The sequence below is a fragment of the Battus philenor genome, unplaced genomic scaffold, assembly GCF_028537555.1.
Source record: "Battus philenor isolate CCGP_79_NKW_IND1 unplaced genomic scaffold, ilBatPhil1.0.hap1 SCAF_1, whole genome shotgun sequence".
In the NCBI taxonomy this organism is placed as follows: Eukaryota; Metazoa; Arthropoda; class Insecta; order Lepidoptera; family Papilionidae; genus Battus; species Battus philenor.
The window spans coordinates 2,541,522-2,560,531 of NW_027181661.1; the positions used below are offsets into that span (position 1 = coordinate 2,541,522).

At 31.5% G+C, this 19,010-nt stretch overlaps 1 protein-coding gene across 1 annotated transcript in view; it reads left to right on the top strand.

Moving 5' to 3' along the window:
* The window catches only part of LOC137924362 (glutamate receptor 1-like), a 188,992-nt gene extending 179,798 nt beyond the window's left edge, over positions 1 to 9,194 (top strand). Inside the window, exons 8-18 of the mRNA XM_068767794.1 lie at positions 96 to 203; positions 942 to 1,161; positions 1,940 to 2,034; positions 3,945 to 4,109; positions 4,391 to 4,525; positions 5,043 to 5,131; positions 5,254 to 5,404; positions 7,374 to 7,582; positions 7,716 to 7,818; positions 8,089 to 8,352; positions 9,126 to 9,194. Of these exons, the coding sequence (XP_068623895.1) occupies positions 96 to 203; positions 942 to 1,161; positions 1,940 to 2,034; positions 3,945 to 4,109; positions 4,391 to 4,525; positions 5,043 to 5,131; positions 5,254 to 5,404; positions 7,374 to 7,582; positions 7,716 to 7,818; positions 8,089 to 8,352; positions 9,126 to 9,194 (1,608 nt within the window). The remainder of the gene's footprint in view (positions 1 to 95; positions 204 to 941; positions 1,162 to 1,939; positions 2,035 to 3,944; positions 4,110 to 4,390; positions 4,526 to 5,042; positions 5,132 to 5,253; positions 5,405 to 7,373; positions 7,583 to 7,715; positions 7,819 to 8,088; positions 8,353 to 9,125) is intronic.
* Positions 9,195 to 19,010: the final 9,816 nt, after the last annotated feature.

Sequence of the window (19,010 nt, forward strand, 5' to 3'; positions counted from 1 at the left end):
TACATGGTGTAATGATTTAATTGTAAATTACTGTGTATAATATGAAAATGTGTTTAATAAAAAGAGAAGAGTCGATATCTTATTGTTTGCTTCAGACGGATTTAGAAGGATTGACCGGTGTACTGAAGTTCACTGAAGGAGGCCATCGTCGGAATTTCACACTTCAGCTCATAGAGTTGACGGTCAATGGAGATATGATAAAGGTATGGATTATCAATATAATTATTCAACTGCTGTTTGTTACAGCAATTTCACCCTTATTTACATTATTATCAGAGTTAATATTACAGTAATAGCATTGTATCGATGGTAAAAGAACATACAGTTACAAAATTAAATTTTTAGTATGGAAAAATAGAATTGAGTACGTGAGAAGTTACAATTAAATTTGTTAGAAGTATTGGAATAATCTACATTCATATTGATTTTACTATTAATATATTATATTATTATTGAACGCCGAATTTCATAAAATTAGTTCTTAGCTGCCTTCGACACGACCAAAAGAATATAGCTACTTAAGATCAATTCTCTAAACCTTATAGTTCCAGAGATATCTTGATGAGTCCAGTACATACGTGAAAATAATATAATGTATATATCTATAGAACTTTTTTTTTCTAAAGTAAAAGATAGACAAAGTTCAATTTACGCTATTACAGCAATTTTTTTTAAACATAATGTAGTAATCTTCATTTACGTGCCAGTCTCTATTCTACAATATTAAATTATTAAAAAAAAAAACATTTAAGTATTTTCAAAATAATATAGTTGTTCGTATCTACCTTGTTGCCATCGATGTATATAAAAACTAAATGACTAATATATATTTGTGTTAGGTAAATTTATTTCTTATTCGTAATTCGAAGCAAACTTTTACATTGAATGTTGGACTTAAAAACATTTTACGCATGTCTAAAATAAAACTTTGTATGTAACAGATCGGAACTTGGTACGACTATAAAGGATTAGTTCCAATAGTAGCAAAACCACCAATCAGCGCCATCGGTCAATACAATAGGAACAAGACTTACATTGTGTCTACCATAGAAGAACCGCCGTACGTAATGCGAGCCGATCTAGAGCCATCGACCACATATCCATTCAAGGGCTTCTGCGTCGACCTGGCGCAAATGATCCTCGACAAAATGGAGATAAAATGTGAGCTTTTTTGTTTATTTAGGCTATTATATTTGTATTTCTTTACTCTTATACATAATACACTTTGGGTCTTATATTGTACTATCTGTTTGCATGGCCCAACCTGCCATTTGTGGTTGTAATATAATTTTATTCAAGCTTTACTAATTTTGAAAATATCAAAGATATATTTTAGCCGTTTGTTTATTTTTATACCTATAAGACCTATTCTTTTGAAATATATATTATTTTAATACACTTCCCCTGAATCTCCTTGCGTGAGGAACTTAATGAAATCCGTTAGTAGCTAATTTTCACTCGGCGAAAGAAAAATAAAAAAGAATATTTGTAATGGTTTTCAAGTATCTAAGTCATATAGATACAGAGATACCATAACCAATCAGTTCATAAGTTGAATACTCTAATTTTATTATAAGTTTATATATATACATATATATTTATATATATATATATATAAACATATATATTTATATACATATATATATTCTTTGCTATATTCATTATTTTTCTCTACATCTGTCTTTTAACTTCATATAGTTTTTATTATCTACTTTTGATCATTTATTATGACCACACGCACGTCACGAAAAGATTGTCGGAAGAGCACTAATTGAATAAAACTTGAATCAAATTGTGCGCCCTGTAATGGCAAGTTTTAACTTAAATTAAAACTATATAAGTTTCTCATGATATCTAATCAGGAAAAGGTTTGCAACAAACTCAGAAATGTTTTTTTTTTCTGAGAATAGATTCACGAGTGTCATCGAATGTTTTGCAGATGAAATGCGTTTGGTTAAAGACGGAAAGTACGGTAGGGAGAATCCAAAAGTTATCGGCGGCTGGGACGGAATGGTCGGTGAACTTTTAAGGAAGGTACGTACCCGGCCGTAGTTATCTAATTTCGTTGAGTGTTTTCAATGGAGCACAAAACGCTCTACATACGCAACATAACCTAATTCTTTTTGTAAGTGAGGGTTGGCGACGACAAAATAGGCTTTTTGGCGTATTTGTGACATAATTCACTTTATCTTAAAACATTTTTAATCAATTGTAACTTTATTACATACACATATTGTCCTTAATAGAAACATACATATGTATATTTTGTGAATTTAATGAACAAAAACATCATTACGTAAGCATTATTTTAAACTATAAAATTATTTGTATAAATTAATGAATTACATTTACGTCATTTACGTAGGCAGATAAAGACCCTGTAATGATAGAACTAAGAAATTGAAATCATAGCTTTGTTCTACGAACTCAGCTTCTTACTACAATACTAACAGTTTTTTTTTCTTTTTAATCTTGCAATAGAGCAGTATTTCCTAACGTGAAGCCCACGCCCCACGAGGGAGCAATGGACTCGATACGAGTTTAACACTTTCGCTTCTGTAAATACTGCAATAGAAGCATCACACCCCGATACGGCTGAACATATTAAACATGGAATAAATATTCGTTGTTCACAGGCCTAGCCTATAACAACGTGATTACCTTCTAATTGAGAGGGATTGGGTAAACGGGCATTATATATAAATATGTTTTCTAAGAGAATTAAAGTGAAATAACTGCAAGTAGATGGTCTTACGTAGTTTTTAGCTGGGGCCTGAAATCTTTCGACTCTCAATACCGACCGGGAGGCACGAGTTCATTGCTGGCCTTTCAAGACAAGCAACCAAAGGATGCTCGCTAGTGTCCTTGAACTGCTGCCGAGCCCCTGGTGATTGTTGCCAAATACAATACCGTCTCTTTGGCAGTCGCCATTTACCACCAACGTCTACTAAGACATCATAAGTGTGCGTTGAAAGTAGTAAAAAGCATACGATCTTTATTCATAAAGAATAACTATTAAAAATTTATCTTGTGTGTATATGAACGTACGTAAATGTAATTTATTTATTTCTACAAATTATACATTTAAAAGTCACACAAATATGTGTAATATATTAATGCTAATTTTAATACACAAACATAAAGCCATAAATTATATAAAACTCATTTTAGATGGTCATGTCGGTGCTTTCGTCTCGGCAGTTTTACATCAGTTTTAATGGGCAATGATATTATAATTAGTATAAGACAAAGTAGGGACCTCTTGAAAATTAATTTTGTTACCTTCGATTAAAAAATTACATTCTATAACCTTCTATTATTCAATGCAATCGTTAAATTCTGTAATACATTTTTAAATTCCCTGGTTGCATATAAAAAGAGCCTTTGCTTGTTATTTGGAATGAGAGAAGCCGTTAAATTTGGTAAAAAAACTATACAGTGCCGTAACCCACGTAAACGATCTCCCTCTTCACAAGGACTCCTCGGGTATAAATCTTCTACGGGCGTTCCTTTATCGAAAATATCTAAGCGTATTATGTTTTGCGATAGAGCCGTAAAAAATTATCACTTGTGTGTATACGCTGTATGCGTGAAACATTTTTTTAAGGTAGTACACCCTACGCTTGACCTACATTTTTCGTGTCATAAACAAAAGGGAAGCGAAAGGACGTCTATATGGGTTTCGGAACGTTTAGTATATTCGTTGCTTCAACAAATCGATTCTCGATAAAGAAACATTCACATAACTTACTGCAACTGGTCATTGTGAACAAAGCTTTCTAGATTTCTATAAATATAATAAGTGAAGATAATATCACTGTTTTCTCAACCCCAACGTAGTATAATTGTTTTTCAAATTATCTGAACGTTTACATTTCGTTCTTAGGTAATATTTTATTGATTTTTTCATATATGCAGGCAATATTTTTATTTTGTACGTTTAGGAGGCAGACTTAGTGATAGCTCCTTTAATAGTCACATTGGAAAGGGAAACGGTGGTCGACTTCAGTAAGCCGTTTCTTTCATTCGATGTGAAACCGGATAAAATTGAAATTCCAAACACAAACACCATCTTCAGTTTCCTTCGTCCGCTATCTAAGGAGATATGGGTGAGATTATCATATATATTTTTTTTATTTATTCTACTTCATAGCCGTTATAACAGTTGCTATTGTGTTGAAATAGTCTATGCTAATAATTTAAATTTGGAATCCTCAAGTATAGAATTGTTTACCGTCTCAATTTATAAACGGAACAACAAAAATATTATGAGCGTTTTTATTACGATAGCATTAATTTTGAATTTAGAACACGTGCTCCACAACACAGTTTATTTAACGATAATATTTTTTTTATTTCATGTATATTAAACAAATACATTTTATTTCAGCTATGTATATTATTTAGTATTTTTGCCGTGAGCGTGGTTCTATTCCTCGTGTCTAGATTTTCGCCTTGCGAATGGCGCGTGCTCACAATTACCGACTCACAATCGCCTGAACACAACGAAGTGGCCACAACTAAGGTATATATTTAATGTTATTAAAACCAATATTAAGGCAGAAAGAAATGACTGTTATTAATATTTAAAATTGAAAAATTATTAATACAATGGATTATCCCTTATTGACATCAAGATGTGTCGACCTCTTGTTCGGATGATATATTTCAGACTTGAAAAAAAACAGACGAAATAAATTCCGGACTATACATTTTTAACTATAAACCTTTCATAACCTATTGTTGACTCAGAAGGCTTTTTTATTTGTTACTTTTTCATAATACTAACTTTAAGGAGAGAAAGCTTGCAATGCTTTTGAAAATGAAATGTTTATATTACACTATTAGAAGCCAATCCTCTCTATAACAAGAACTTTATGAACTGAAATATTTGATCCAGTGTATACCGGATTCGCTTCAAATTATTTTAATAATTCACGCAATGTTTGCCGGGAATCAAATTCAAAACATACAATAATATGGCTACATATACATATTAATTATTATTAATTTAGTCTATGCATCTTATTTATTTATTACAGACGACCGTCATAAATGAATTCAGCTTTTGGAATTCTTTATGGTTCTCTCTCGGATCCTTCATGCAACAGGGAAGCGATGTAACACCAAGGTAGTATATTAAATTATTTTTAAACAAACACAGTATTTCATCGTGATTTCTTTAAGAGAAATTTCAGAGGTACTTATAATAAACTTTGTTTAATTTTTTTTAAATATAAAATAATATTTCAGGTCGCTATCTGGACGTATAGTTGGATCTGTTTGGTGGTTTTTCACACTGGTAGTGATATGTTCGTACACGGCTAACTTGGCTTCTTACTTGACTTTGGCGCGTATATCAGAACCAACTCAGCTGTACAGTAAAGTAACGGCTTGTCCCGAGGTATGTTAAAAAATAAAGTCTATCAATATATTTAAATATAGTATAGTTCTACAGAAACCGATGTACTGTGCCTTAGGTATGTTTGTGGGACTTGGGTATTAGCCACACTTTTTCTTCAGTTCACTGTCAACGCTTATGGCGGCACTCATGCTCTTTTTTTTTCCTCGGCCCCCACCACACCGCGCTTTCCCAAGGCGCAGTACAAAGGTTTCGACAACACCTAACATGTTTTGACATATCAGTGACTTGATAATGCCACCAACTTAATTACTTTAACCAAGGTTCGTTGTTAAATAGACTCATTTACATTCTGCAATAGTTACTTTAACTAGTCATTATAAACACAGCTTTCTAATTTCATTGGACGTTACTAAGATAATAACAAAGAGTAACTGTGTTCTTAATGCTAATCGCGTATAAAATAATCTAAATTCAAGATTATCGTTTCCTAATATCATCAACTTTAACTGGAGAAGTGGTAGCCCAGTGGCAGATGACAGTGACTTAGAGATTAAACGGGAAATAATGAAAGAACACAACAAATGTATGACCAAATATAAATTTAAAAAATACTGACCTACAAACACGAACAATGAATGTACGAGTAAAAATGTGTCCACAGTGTGCAAACATTATAGTTCGTGGACCTATCAGCGTCGACTTCAACAGATAAAAAAGAGATAGAGTATGCTAACATGTTTGTAAACGCATCCTTACCTAGTTGATACAAACCATTGAGATAAATTGTACATTTTTAAAATTATATTTATCCAGCGATGCCGTCTAGACGACGGCTTCATTTACAACTTTAGTTACATATATTAACTTTTATTTTAAGTGTAACATTTACCGTGTTGATTAGAATTATCCTTGATAATAACTAGGAATTGCACTTTTTGTACAAAGTATAATAATTTTGTTTTATTTTATTTTAATCTTGTATGTTATTGGTATTTCTCATGTTAATTTTCTTAATCTATTAAAACACTATCTCGTAACGATTTATTAAACACTTTATTTAGAATGAATACGAATAAAGTAACATTCTATTTAATATGTATTAATATAGTATTTAATTAAAAATTATTTATATAGTCTTATTAATGGTTGTGATGCCATAATACTTTGATAAAACTATATTTCTGGAACTATTCAAAAATGCTGGTAAAGTGTTGCTACTTGTTACTTTTGCTATGTACTTCAGGTTTTTAGTTATATATATATATATATATATATATATATATATATATATATATATATATATATGTGTGTGTGTGTGTGTGTGCCTGTGTGTGTAAATAAATAAATACTTTAACGATATATGTGAGATAAGTACTGTATAATTTAAGATATACAATTTAAGACCCTGTCTATCTCTTTATTACCGCCACTCCTTCTTTAATAACCAAGTCGATCCTATGGCTGTCTGTTGTTTACGATAAGTTAAATTTTCTTCATTTTTGCATATTCCATATTTTTAAAACAATTTATTTATTTATTTAAATTCAAAACATTTAAAGTAAATATATAATAAATAATGAACTAAGTTAAATTACAATACATTTAATTGATATTTAACATTACACACAAATTCTTTTTATATTTAATCTTCACGCGTGCTAAAGAGATCGTATACGATAACCGTTTTCAATAGTTGAATGAACATGTTTCATTACGATTATGTGCAGCGTGATTTTATCCCCGTGTTTGCTTTAAAACGATGGATTTTATTGGTTGTTAAACCATGTCCGGAGACTGCTGCTGTCTAAGTTGAAAATTAGCCATAATTAACAAATTACAGTGGTCTGAACACCAAACATGCGAAACAGTGGACCGCCGAAAAGTGGACAGAGAAACTTGTTCAGGCACTGGATACAGGCCCAGCAGTGGGCGTCCTATGGCTGAAATAATGACGCAATGTAAAACAATAATGTTTGCCGATTTAATTAAAGTTTTTATTATATTATAGGACGCGATATCGATTCATACACCTGTCCCCATTGAGTCATCAGAGGAACCGGCTACGGATGAACACGGATGGTTGGCTTTTCTACTGGATCGATCTGCTATGGGCTTAGAATCGGACATGAAGGAGCCACCCTGCGAGATGCTTGTGACTGTCACCAAATCAGGAGTAAAGGACTTCGCGGTTGCTTTCCCAAAGGGGTCTAAGCTCCGGTTCGTATGTCAATTTTATAGCCCTGCGTTAGCGAATATCGCTAAGCGATTTATAATAAATATCCGATAACTGCTTAGCGAGTCAATATATATATACGCATGTTTCGCGTTAAATAGATTAGTATATTTTTAGGGAGGGCGTCAACCTAGCTATGCAGTCTCTTAAAAATGAAGGCGAACTACAAAGAATACTACGTAAATGGTTTATCAAAAGCGAATGTGATGTCAGCGATCAGGTAATAACTTTCTTAATTAGAAGCACCCATTAACAATATTACACTGTTTATTTATTTACTTCGGATTTCTTCACAGCTGTCAGATTCATATATAACAAAAAATATTAATTAATAAATGATATATATAGCATCTAATCATTATCATTTCAAATTAATAATTACGAAAGTTGACGTAAAAAATTAAGAAAAATTGAACACAGAGTATGTGCGCAGTGTGTGATCAGTGATTTTGTATGTTATATAGAATTCTAATTTTATTTTTATTTTCAGACCGTACGTGGAATTGAACTGACCTTGAACCAGGTCGCCGGTCTTTTCTACATACTGATGGGCGGTCTGATCTTAGCGTTGGTTGTGGCTTTGATAGAGTTCTTCCAACACGGACGTGCCGAGGCAGCGCGCGCTAATATACCGTTGCGTGCTGCGTTCAAAGCTAAATCAAGGTTGCCTATGCGACCTGAGGTTACTACGAATCAACGCACGCCACAACGCGAACAAGACCGTATGGGATGGAACAGTGGACCTTTCTCCGGTGTAAGTAATTTCTATATATACTTCTCACTTCATTCATTTCATTCATTCATTCATGCGAATTAACAATTGTTCGAAAATAGGAGTTCTATGCTTAATATATTTCTAAGAGATCGAATCAGAAACGAACAAATCCGTAGATGACTGATCAAATTAGTTTTTGTTTGTGTGGACTAACCTATGTACATCAGCAAACACTCTAAATCACTTAAAGTATAAAATATAATTGATTAAATAAATGTTACAATAGTGTAAGAAAATAATTCAGAAAAAAGGTTAAGAAACTTTTTCAATAATGTTTTAAGAAACGATTTGTATTTATATAGGATTATTCTTTATAGAGCGAATAGAAACCACACTGTCTCTCAATAAATCACCATAACCAAAAATCAATGTTATGGGAAATAATTGATAACGTAATGATTGTATAGTTAGAAAAAATGTTTTCAAATTTCGAATTAATACGTATTAAAATTATTTATAGTTTGCTATCCGTTCCTGCATTTCGGCCTCGAGCATTTCAATAGACAAAATAAATTGATGTAACATATTTAGAATTGATCACTTTAGAACTACACTACCAGAAGTTGTCGCATTCCAATAAAAATTATGAATATTTCAGAGTGGTCACGTTGTACAGGGTGATAAAAAATAGCTGTAAAGATTTTGATGATAAATGAGTAACACAATCGACCCTTTAAAGCTCTTAAGAATATAAGAAACCACACAGATATCTATATTTTTGGATTGTGGTTTATTGTTTTCTTTTTGTTCAGTACTACACGCCGACCACCCAGATTGGCCAGGAGGAGACTGCTCTACAAGCCAGCTTCACACAAGTCTGATCCACGGCCCGGGACGCGGGAACCCTCCGTCGTGCGTCCCACTCCAAGCACCTGTCGAGTTCCCTTGAACTTTACCAGCTCTAAGCTCACACGGATCTTTCGACAATAGCTTGGAAAAGCTAACAAACTCCAGCTATGTAAGCAGGTCAATAATCCTGTATCAAATATAACGTATCGGGATTATTTCGATTATATTTTAATGAATCTTCTCGTCTATAACGCCAAAGGAATAATTTCCAATGGATTATTTAGATAGACATTGACTTATCAAATTATTAAGTAGATATGCGTAATTTCGCGCGAAAGCGGTAACATCACTACGTTACTGGTAACCAGTGTATTAATCAGTAGTGTTCAGGGTTACTACCTATTTATTATAATATTCATGTTAATATTACTATAAGACAAAAAGGTTATCGATGCATTAAGGAAATATTGCATTCGTTCCCCTCGCGTAATTGAAACCTTATAACTTAGTCATATGACATACATTAATAATAACAGGTATTTAGAGATATTACATATATTATTATCCATCATTAAGTAATGAAACTGTATCTCTTCCTTTCGATTCTTAATTTGAACAATCTGTCGTAATGTAGATAAATATCAGGGTCGTATATAATGTTACGAGTTTAGTAAAGAAAGAAAAAAAAACGAAACTTTTTTCAATTAGACTAAATAATTCCGTATAAAAACGCAGTTAAATATTGTTCTTGGAATGTTCTCGAAGAATATTGAATTTTATTACAATATCAGTTTTCATAATTACTAAATTAAACAAAAACGTTGACTACGTAATATAAACATTAAGTTAAGCAAGAAATTTATTATTGTTTTTTATAAGGTCCATCTTTGTATTGTAATAAAAGGCTCATAGTGTTTTAAATGATTGTCTGGTTTTATTTTGTACACGTTTTACGAATTTCCAATTAATTACTTTGTGTGAAGCCGTTGAAATGTTTTCATACAACACTTACTTTTAATCGGAAATTGTTCCGAAGTCAATACAACACGTTATTACATATGTATAGTTTTAATTTCTTTTATGTATAGTTATTACTCTGTGATTTTTTAAATTTTCTGTTTATAATTAAATCTGTTTTATGTTCTTTTATTGTATTCCTAATGAAAGGAAATAAATTAAATCTAGGAACTTAACTTAAACTTATCCTAGAACCAGTCTGGTGCTTCTTAAGTAATCATTTGGAGTATATTGGCCAACTTGGATCAGCTTGGCCTGACTGTCTTACCGGAGACACTCAGTGCTAAGTACACTGTAAATCACTTAAGATAAACTTTAAGTATATGTTCGTGAAGCTATTTAAATTTTAAATATGAAATTGAATGTTCTTTAAAAAATGTCTCTCTGAGTTTCTTTCGCCTGTTTTTCTCAGGTCTGGCATTTATAATCCAAACAGGTGATTGACTCATCACCAATAAGGGATGATAACCATCCAATGTTGAATAATTTATGATTTTGATTAGTTGAATTGAATTCGTACTAAAACTGTATTATTAAATTTTATGAAGTAAATTTATTTTTAAATTTAATTTTTTTAATCCTCCTACAAATACATTTATTAAAGAGCCTAATTGAAATAAGTTTTCTAATAATAAATTATCGTAGTACTGTTCATCGCTAAGACTATAGTGCCAAAGGCAGTATTTAAGTGAATCATATCAATACAATTAATAACCTATTCGGAAATTGGTGAAATAATAGTTTTTGCTTTTCAACTAAAACAAAACTTTTCAAATAAATCGTTGAAATCTGCTTATTAATTAATTATGCTGCCGTCCTATAAAGCTTTCTATTGTAACGTATTAGATTTCAATTAATTTTGATTATTATTTTTTATTAATTGTTGCAAACATGATTTTCTTTTTAAATGATAATTTTGAAGCTAAACTTAACAAAAAGATTGCTTTTGTTTTACGAATTGATGTTAAACCTGGAGCTTTATCGAGTGATGACCAACAAAGAAGGTCGTAAATTTTAAAAGTGCCAAATAATAATAAATGAATATAAAATCACGGGTGGTTTTAAGTGCAGGCGACTTAATAACTTTTTTATAATAATATAAGATGTGCGGTTCTATCCGTCCATCAGAGAAAGGCTGAATTTACCTTTCATAATTTCAAATGAGACTCGGTACGCTGTTTAGTTCATTTCTATAATTTCTAAATAGTATCACCACCCGAAAAAACATTCTAATTATAAAGATATTAAACAATCAATTCTAAATTAAAAAAAAACCTAGTTTCATTTTTTTTCGAAATTCTGTAAAAAATAATTAATATTGTAAAAACTTTTAGTGCAAATTTACCCACAGTTAAATATTAACTAGTCAAAATATACTCGTGAAATAACTACTTCTGTATTTATATGTTAATATATATGTCGATGAAGCTGTAAATGTATTGTATTTATATTATGTTCACTGATACTTTAGATTTATAAAATACCTACTGTTAAGTTTAATGTTATTATTCAAATGACTGATTTACATGATGTTTCGTTTGAATATAGTATTTAAGATTTAAGACATTGTATATTTTATATGTTGCCTACCTAGGCATGGTAAGCTATGTTCGATTCTAATAAACAGTAGACCTAAATTAGAGATTCAAGAAAGTAATAAATAATACAGCGATTCTATTACAACAATGCTATATCGACTTCATTTTCTCCGATGGTGTTTTAGTGAAACAATTTTAAATCATTAAAAATTAGGCTTGGTGGCAAACAGTTTAATTCTATAATAGGTGTATTCAATGCAACTTATGTACGTAGTATTAAGATAAATGTATCCCAATATCAAGGTAAATGTTTGTTATAATAAATAAATAAAATGCAAATCGTGAGTTTTATTTATCAACAACATTAATAGGTTGTCTTTGAAATCGCCTTTTACGATAACATCACCCTTTGCACTATATTATTTCGCCTCAGCAAATTTATAAATTAATTTGCAATAAATAGTAAATTAAATAAATCAACGAAAGCTCATGGTGATCCAGAGCAATGAAGACGGCAATACAGTACACCGCTGAGAGATCGATTTAAAAATAAAAAATCCGCAGAAGAACCAGTCATAGAAATAGCTAAAGTCGTAGTAAAAGTAGTTCATAACTTGTACAATCAATGGCTATTGATTCTCGAGTGGCCTTCCACTAGGTAGACCGAAGACATGGTCAAGATCGAAGACCATCGCTGGATAGAGGCAGTACAAGACTGATCATCGTAGCGATCTTTGGGGAAAGCCTTCGTCATTCCAAAGCCTTCGTCGGTGAGCATCTATCGGCTGACATGATAAATAAATAATTAAATCAATTGGATACTTGTACAAAGAAAATAATCCAGAAATTAATCTTCTACGACTAAAATGATAATAATTATTCAATATATGGCAAATAAGTACGTTCAAGATAGAAACTTGATTACATTTTGTTCACACTGTATCAATTTTGATTTACCGCTTTTTACATCTCGTATTTATAACATTTCTAAACTAAACTGCTTCATATTTACTTAGTTTACTGCAAATGGTTTCAGAAATTTTATATACGAATATGTTGAACAAATATATGTTATATAAATCGGTGCTTCTTGGAATATGTACAAACTATGTATCGTTAGGAATTTTGGCAAAGAAATAACATTCTTATGCCATTAAACTAGAAGATAAGTGGGTCACTGAAATTATGGGAATCTATATGCATTGGCAACACATTCAGTGTAAGTTTGGGTAGTCGCCTATAGCGATGGGGTACCACAGGGCTATTTTTAAGACCTTTACTATTCTCTTCTTATGACGAACATTTATAATATTGTACTGTTTAGAAACGACACTTCTTTAATTTTTTATATAAAGTGACGTCAGATACAAATCTTAACTCTCTCTGATATATTACTCTGACTTTAGTAGAAATACCTAACGATCTAAAAATCCTAAGTAAGAACGTGGTACAAGAAGACACCACGGTTTTGATGAACAACGAGGAACTTGAAGTGGACAAAAATGTCTTTTTAGATATTACATTAGATCAGAGTTCCCCAATCTTTTTTGTGTCGTAGACTTCTTACCGTGTTATTCCGTGTTGGGTAGACCTAGGGGGTCTCTTACCTGATATTGATTTCCTGTAAATTTCTTTCTGTAGTGAAGTTTAGTGTTAAAAATTTAAAGTAAAAACACATGTTAAATTATACATTTACTAATTGCATTTAAATTAAAACTACTCAAAATAAAATTTTGTATCTGTTATGTAATATATACGAAACATATTAATAATTTTTACTTCATAGGTACTTTTATAAATAATGTAAATGTTTTGATATTATAAGATAGTATGATGTAAGTAAATAGGTCCTATAAGTGTATGTGTTAAGATCCACTATCGTGGACCCCAATTTTCATTTCATGGACCCCAAATTTTTTTCGCTGAAGTAGACCCCTTGCAGGTCATAGACCCCTAGGGGTCGATATAGACCACTTTGGGAATCACTGCATTAGATAATAAGTTACAATGAAAGCTTTATCTGGTAGACTTACTTCAACAATATATGCTATTTGAAATATCCGTCAACTGACCGACTTTGACACCGCGCAATTTATTTCAGCTATTTTCATTGCATTATGTCATACAAGCGGTTGCTCTGAGGCAGTGCCGCTGACGTAGATTCCATTTTTGCGCTACAGAAACTTATTATTCGAAACATCTACATGATAGACCAAATTCACACTACTCTCGCAATATATTTACGACAACCTAATCATATATATGTACAATAAAAGCAATCTAAGTTTTAAAAAAATAGTGTCCTCTGTAAAAGTAATTTAAAAAATAAAAATAAACTTTCTGTACCCGCTATTAGGTTCCATAAAGTGTTCCACTCATTCTTAGGCTTTTTCTTCTATTTCAGACTATGTTCAAGTTAGTTAGTAATGTTTGGAAACAAATTGTTCTAATTTTAAAAATTGTTTTTTAGTTAATACACCAGAACGTCGGCTGACACAATAATGATCATCATGTTACATCAACGAATCGATTGATTTAATAGATTAATAGATAGATTAAATAATATATTCTATAATTTACGTACACCATTACATAAAACTAATGCTAATTTTGTCAAAATATTCTCTTAGCATTCATTTTACGACATAAATAAATGAACAGTATGAACGGTCTATATTGAAAAAATTCTGACCAAATGTAAAAGCTAGGAACTATATATGATGAAATGATAATATATACATAATTATAGTTATCGATATTTCTGGACTGAGGATTATAATGAATAAAAAAAATGTATAAAAGTATCAAAATAGGTTTTAAAAAAAAACTCGCACGAGCACCAATACAAAAACACCAAGAAGATAAATGAGATCATTCGCCAAATATAACGGAAATATGCTGAAATCTTTTTTCGTCATTTGTTGGAAGGCAGGCGGACCGCTCCGAGTGTCAGCACAGATTTTTTTTTCTCCCCCTCCAAGATGTCATAAATCAGATGGCGGCAGATGGTGTTGACCTATACAATTATTGCCATGTTTCCGGCTAAGAATTATTATTGCCCTTTACTCTCGGGCGTCATTTTCAAATAAAATCTCTTTAATATTTATTTATACATATAGCAACACTGTAACCTGAATTCAAATAATTTATGTTGACAAGACTAATGTATTAAAAAGTCTAATCTGAACAAATTTGTAATATCAAAAGATAATGATAGAAAATGTAAGAATAAAATAAAGATTAGAAATAAAATTGTACCTAGCCACCTAAGAGTAAAAAAGATGAGGAAAGAAAGGCGATGAAAGCAAGAAGAAATGAAAGAACAAAGAAAAATTGCACGATATTGTGAAGGATAAAAGGAAAGAATAAAAGAAATTGAGAAGAATGAAAGTGAGTGTAGAATAAAGATAAAACCTTGAAAAAATTATTTGTAAATAAAGTCCCTGTCCCAAACGAAACAGGGGTACGAGAGGCTCCCAATAGCGGGGGCCATAAAATAAAAAAAAATTATATCGTGAAATATTTATAATAAAAACATCGATTATACATTTCCTTAATATATAAAATGTTATCAATAGATTAAGTATAAAAATTTTACAAAGTTATTTAGGTATAGATATTTTCTTAGTTGACGTGGGTAGTCGAACTGAAAAGTAGAAAAAAAGATTTATCCATTATCCTCTATAAGGGATAAACTTTCATAAAAAGCCAATTAAATATAAAGCACTTATGATTAAATCATTTATTTTTCTACTAAAATATTCTTTCCCTTTTGTACTTTAATTATAAAAACGTATTACAGATTCTTAATATATTGATTTAGCGCCTAAAAAACAAAGAAGTACTTCGTAGATAACAAAAAATATTATAATTACATTTTCAATGTAACGCTATACGGTACACGATATTTATTTTTTTCTTACATCCTCACATGCCTTTTTTGACTTTAATTGACGTGAAATTGACGTTAGGTGGATACGAACATATCATATTATACAATACATCGAAGTAAGACAAATTGATAAAAATCTCTGGTACACTTAAACCGTGATAAAAGTTTAAGCAAAAATTTACTCGTAAAATTCTACAAGCGCTCTATAAAATCATGCATTGATATGACGCAAATATAAGGTCAATAAAGACAATCGTAGGAAGTTACTGAATGTAGGCAGTTTAAGCCCGTTAGAAAAGTAGAAGAATAGACTCAAACGAATGTTGGCCTTTTTATCATTGTTAGTGTAATGTAAGTACATGTTTATGTGGTAGCCAAGTCCTTACGTAAGACGTCCATCCATAACTTTTTTTTTCATTTTTTTTTGTATTTCGTACCCCCTATCTTGTGTGGGACAGGGACTATTCAAGATTATTTAATTTTTTCACACATTTTTTTATTTTCATTATTGTCTTTCATACATCGTATGATCATTAGTTCTTTTCATTCTTGCCACAATTCTTCTGTCTTTCCCTTTCGCTCTGTAACGCCTTTCATACATCCCTCATTACTCTTTTACATTTTTATTATTTTATTTCTATACAGGTGATTACAATATCACTTGGTTTTACATTATTTTTTTTTTTTTGATTTTTGTTGTTTACATTTTTATTAGCTTTTATTTGTATCTATTACTATACTTATTATTTTTCTACAGAGTAGGAGGAACTCTTCTTTGGTTTTTTCTTCTCTTATCAGGGAGGCTATTGATTTCTCCCTGATTTTCACACCAGACCGGCACTCCAAGTCGAACCGGAGTCCCCCGAATGCGGGACCTATCCATAACTTGGACAGACCTTGTTGATGGCATCGGAAGACGCTGGATGTAGTCCTCGTCCAACCTGTTCTATTGAATAGGTTGGACTATAGATACAGTCTATTTTCAACAGTGAATGTCATACAGTTGAAAAAATTATGACGATGATGACGCCATATAAATATATAAATGAATTAATCGTGAAAGTAAAGGATAAAAATCTTTTGATTGAAGAAGATGGCCATGGTGGCCGCTCTTACCCTGCTCAGTCGGTCTACCTAGTGGGAAGAATACTCACGTCGCGTCTACTGACGCATGATCGCCGTTCGAGAATCTTTTCGCCACAACTCCTCAATCTCTGTATGAAATAACAAATGAATAACCAATATATTATCATCAAACCAATATATATCAATATACTATGTTTGCCGCATACGCATTTATCAGCCGGCTGGCGGGCGGTGCACTTTGTTGCACGACTACCACTGCATGTGCGGAAGTGGCTAAATATTGGTCCTTTTCTTACTTAGAACGAATTTCCGCAAGGTAACGCCTGATTCCATTAAATGTATCATCAATGTAGATAAGAGCAGTCGTAGCGCAGCAGTAGAGGATTGAGACTTCCGATTGTAGATCGCGGGCACACTATGTGCATTTTCCAAGTTTCAAGAAAATTTAAAGCCACGTCTACTGCATACTGTAATACTGCACTGCGATGGCCAAATCACCTTCCAAGCGTAGTGATTATTGTATATACCCCCATAGATATCTTCGGGAGAGGCCTTAGCTTATAGTGAAAGTCTAACGGCTGAAATGATGAACCGAAATATTCATAACACTTAAAAATTGTTAAAAAAGTCTAAAACATAGTTAACTCCAAATAATTACTATGATAATTGAATGCGAAGACTTTGTTCACAATGACTTACAGTACATAGTTTAAAAGCGCATTTATATCAAACGGTATACGTCCCCTAATCCAACCGCAGACAGTAGTGACGGCTCTTACTTCATACAAATATCTAAAATTATTTTTATTATTATTCTCCTAGGATTTAAATAACGTAAGTTTTTTAGTACAAACAAAACAATACATACTCAATAAACTACTAACATCTATATAATATAAAATAGATGTTTTACATGTACTTGTTTTTTCACGAAATGCACCAATGTAAATATACAATTATTTATTTCCAATAAATGTAAAGATTTAGTACGACACAGCAATTTTCGGAAGTGCAATTCTGACCAATCAATACAATTTTAAGTAAACGAAGGAGTCATTCAACATTAATTTTCCTTTTAGGAAATTAAACCAGTGTTGCAATGTTTACAAATTAATTACCACCGTACAGTTGTATGCTTTATTTTTTGTTTTAAGGTAATGTAACCATATCTTAAAATACTTGTGCCGATGCTTTGATACCTTTTTTACAAAAATATAACTCGGACACTCCTAAATAGCTAACACCCCACCAAACCATTACTGAAGTCTAATAATGTCCTACGTACTCTGTTGACTAATTGAGAAGTTGCTCAATTGTCAATACTTTCTTATCTGTGGTCAAAATTTTTCTCTTAACACCCTTTGCGCACCGTTCAAGTGATTGTTTTGATTTTTCTATCATATTCTTTTTTAAATTATCATTAAACAAATGACCAGCGGGTCTCTTTTAGGGGGGAAATTTCTAAGTCATCTTCCAAACTACGCGACATGGTTCTAGGTGGTATTTTCATTTCCCGAAATATAAACTTTTGTTTTCGGACATGATTTTTTCGAGTTCTTTCCCTTACTTTTTCGATCACCTTTTTTGGTAAAAGTACTCTTTAGACAGCCAGATCTTAAGTCATAAACAGAAGAGGTTTCATTATACCTATCAATACCTGGATATGCAAATATTTAACTTACACCAAGAGCACGAAGGATGTAAAAAATTGTTTTAGCGCCTTACCTGACCTATGTAGTGCAATCACAGCAATTGGATTGTCTTTATCACCGCACTCCATTGATATGACAAAATATTAAAAAAATATTGGCGCGAAAATAAGAATACACAATAAACAATCATAAAAAAGGACAGATTCCAAATTCAAAATAATAATATTCTGTGCATTTTTAATTATGTTTATTTATGGCCAGACAAAGTATACAATATATATATTTCAAACAACAATGGGCGTAATATAGATTTCATAACGTGGAATCATTTTCAACATACCCAGTTAACATTAAACCAACGAAGCTCCACAAGTGCTCATGTTACAGTAAATCAAAATTTATAATTAATATCAGGACCTTTCTCAACTATCAGACATTGAAATCCGAGTTATGTTCCGTGACATTTATAACATTATTTAGTCGAATTGACTCCTTTGTAAGTTGCTTGCTTACTTTAGCCTACCTTACTTGAATTTCACACTTAAACTGACTAGAGCCATATCAAAAAAAATCAAAGAATTTATGATTTACGGTTTTTTTTATATTTAATAATTTTATATTTAAGGTTTCTTATTGTCGTTTGACAATAAGAAACCTTGCATA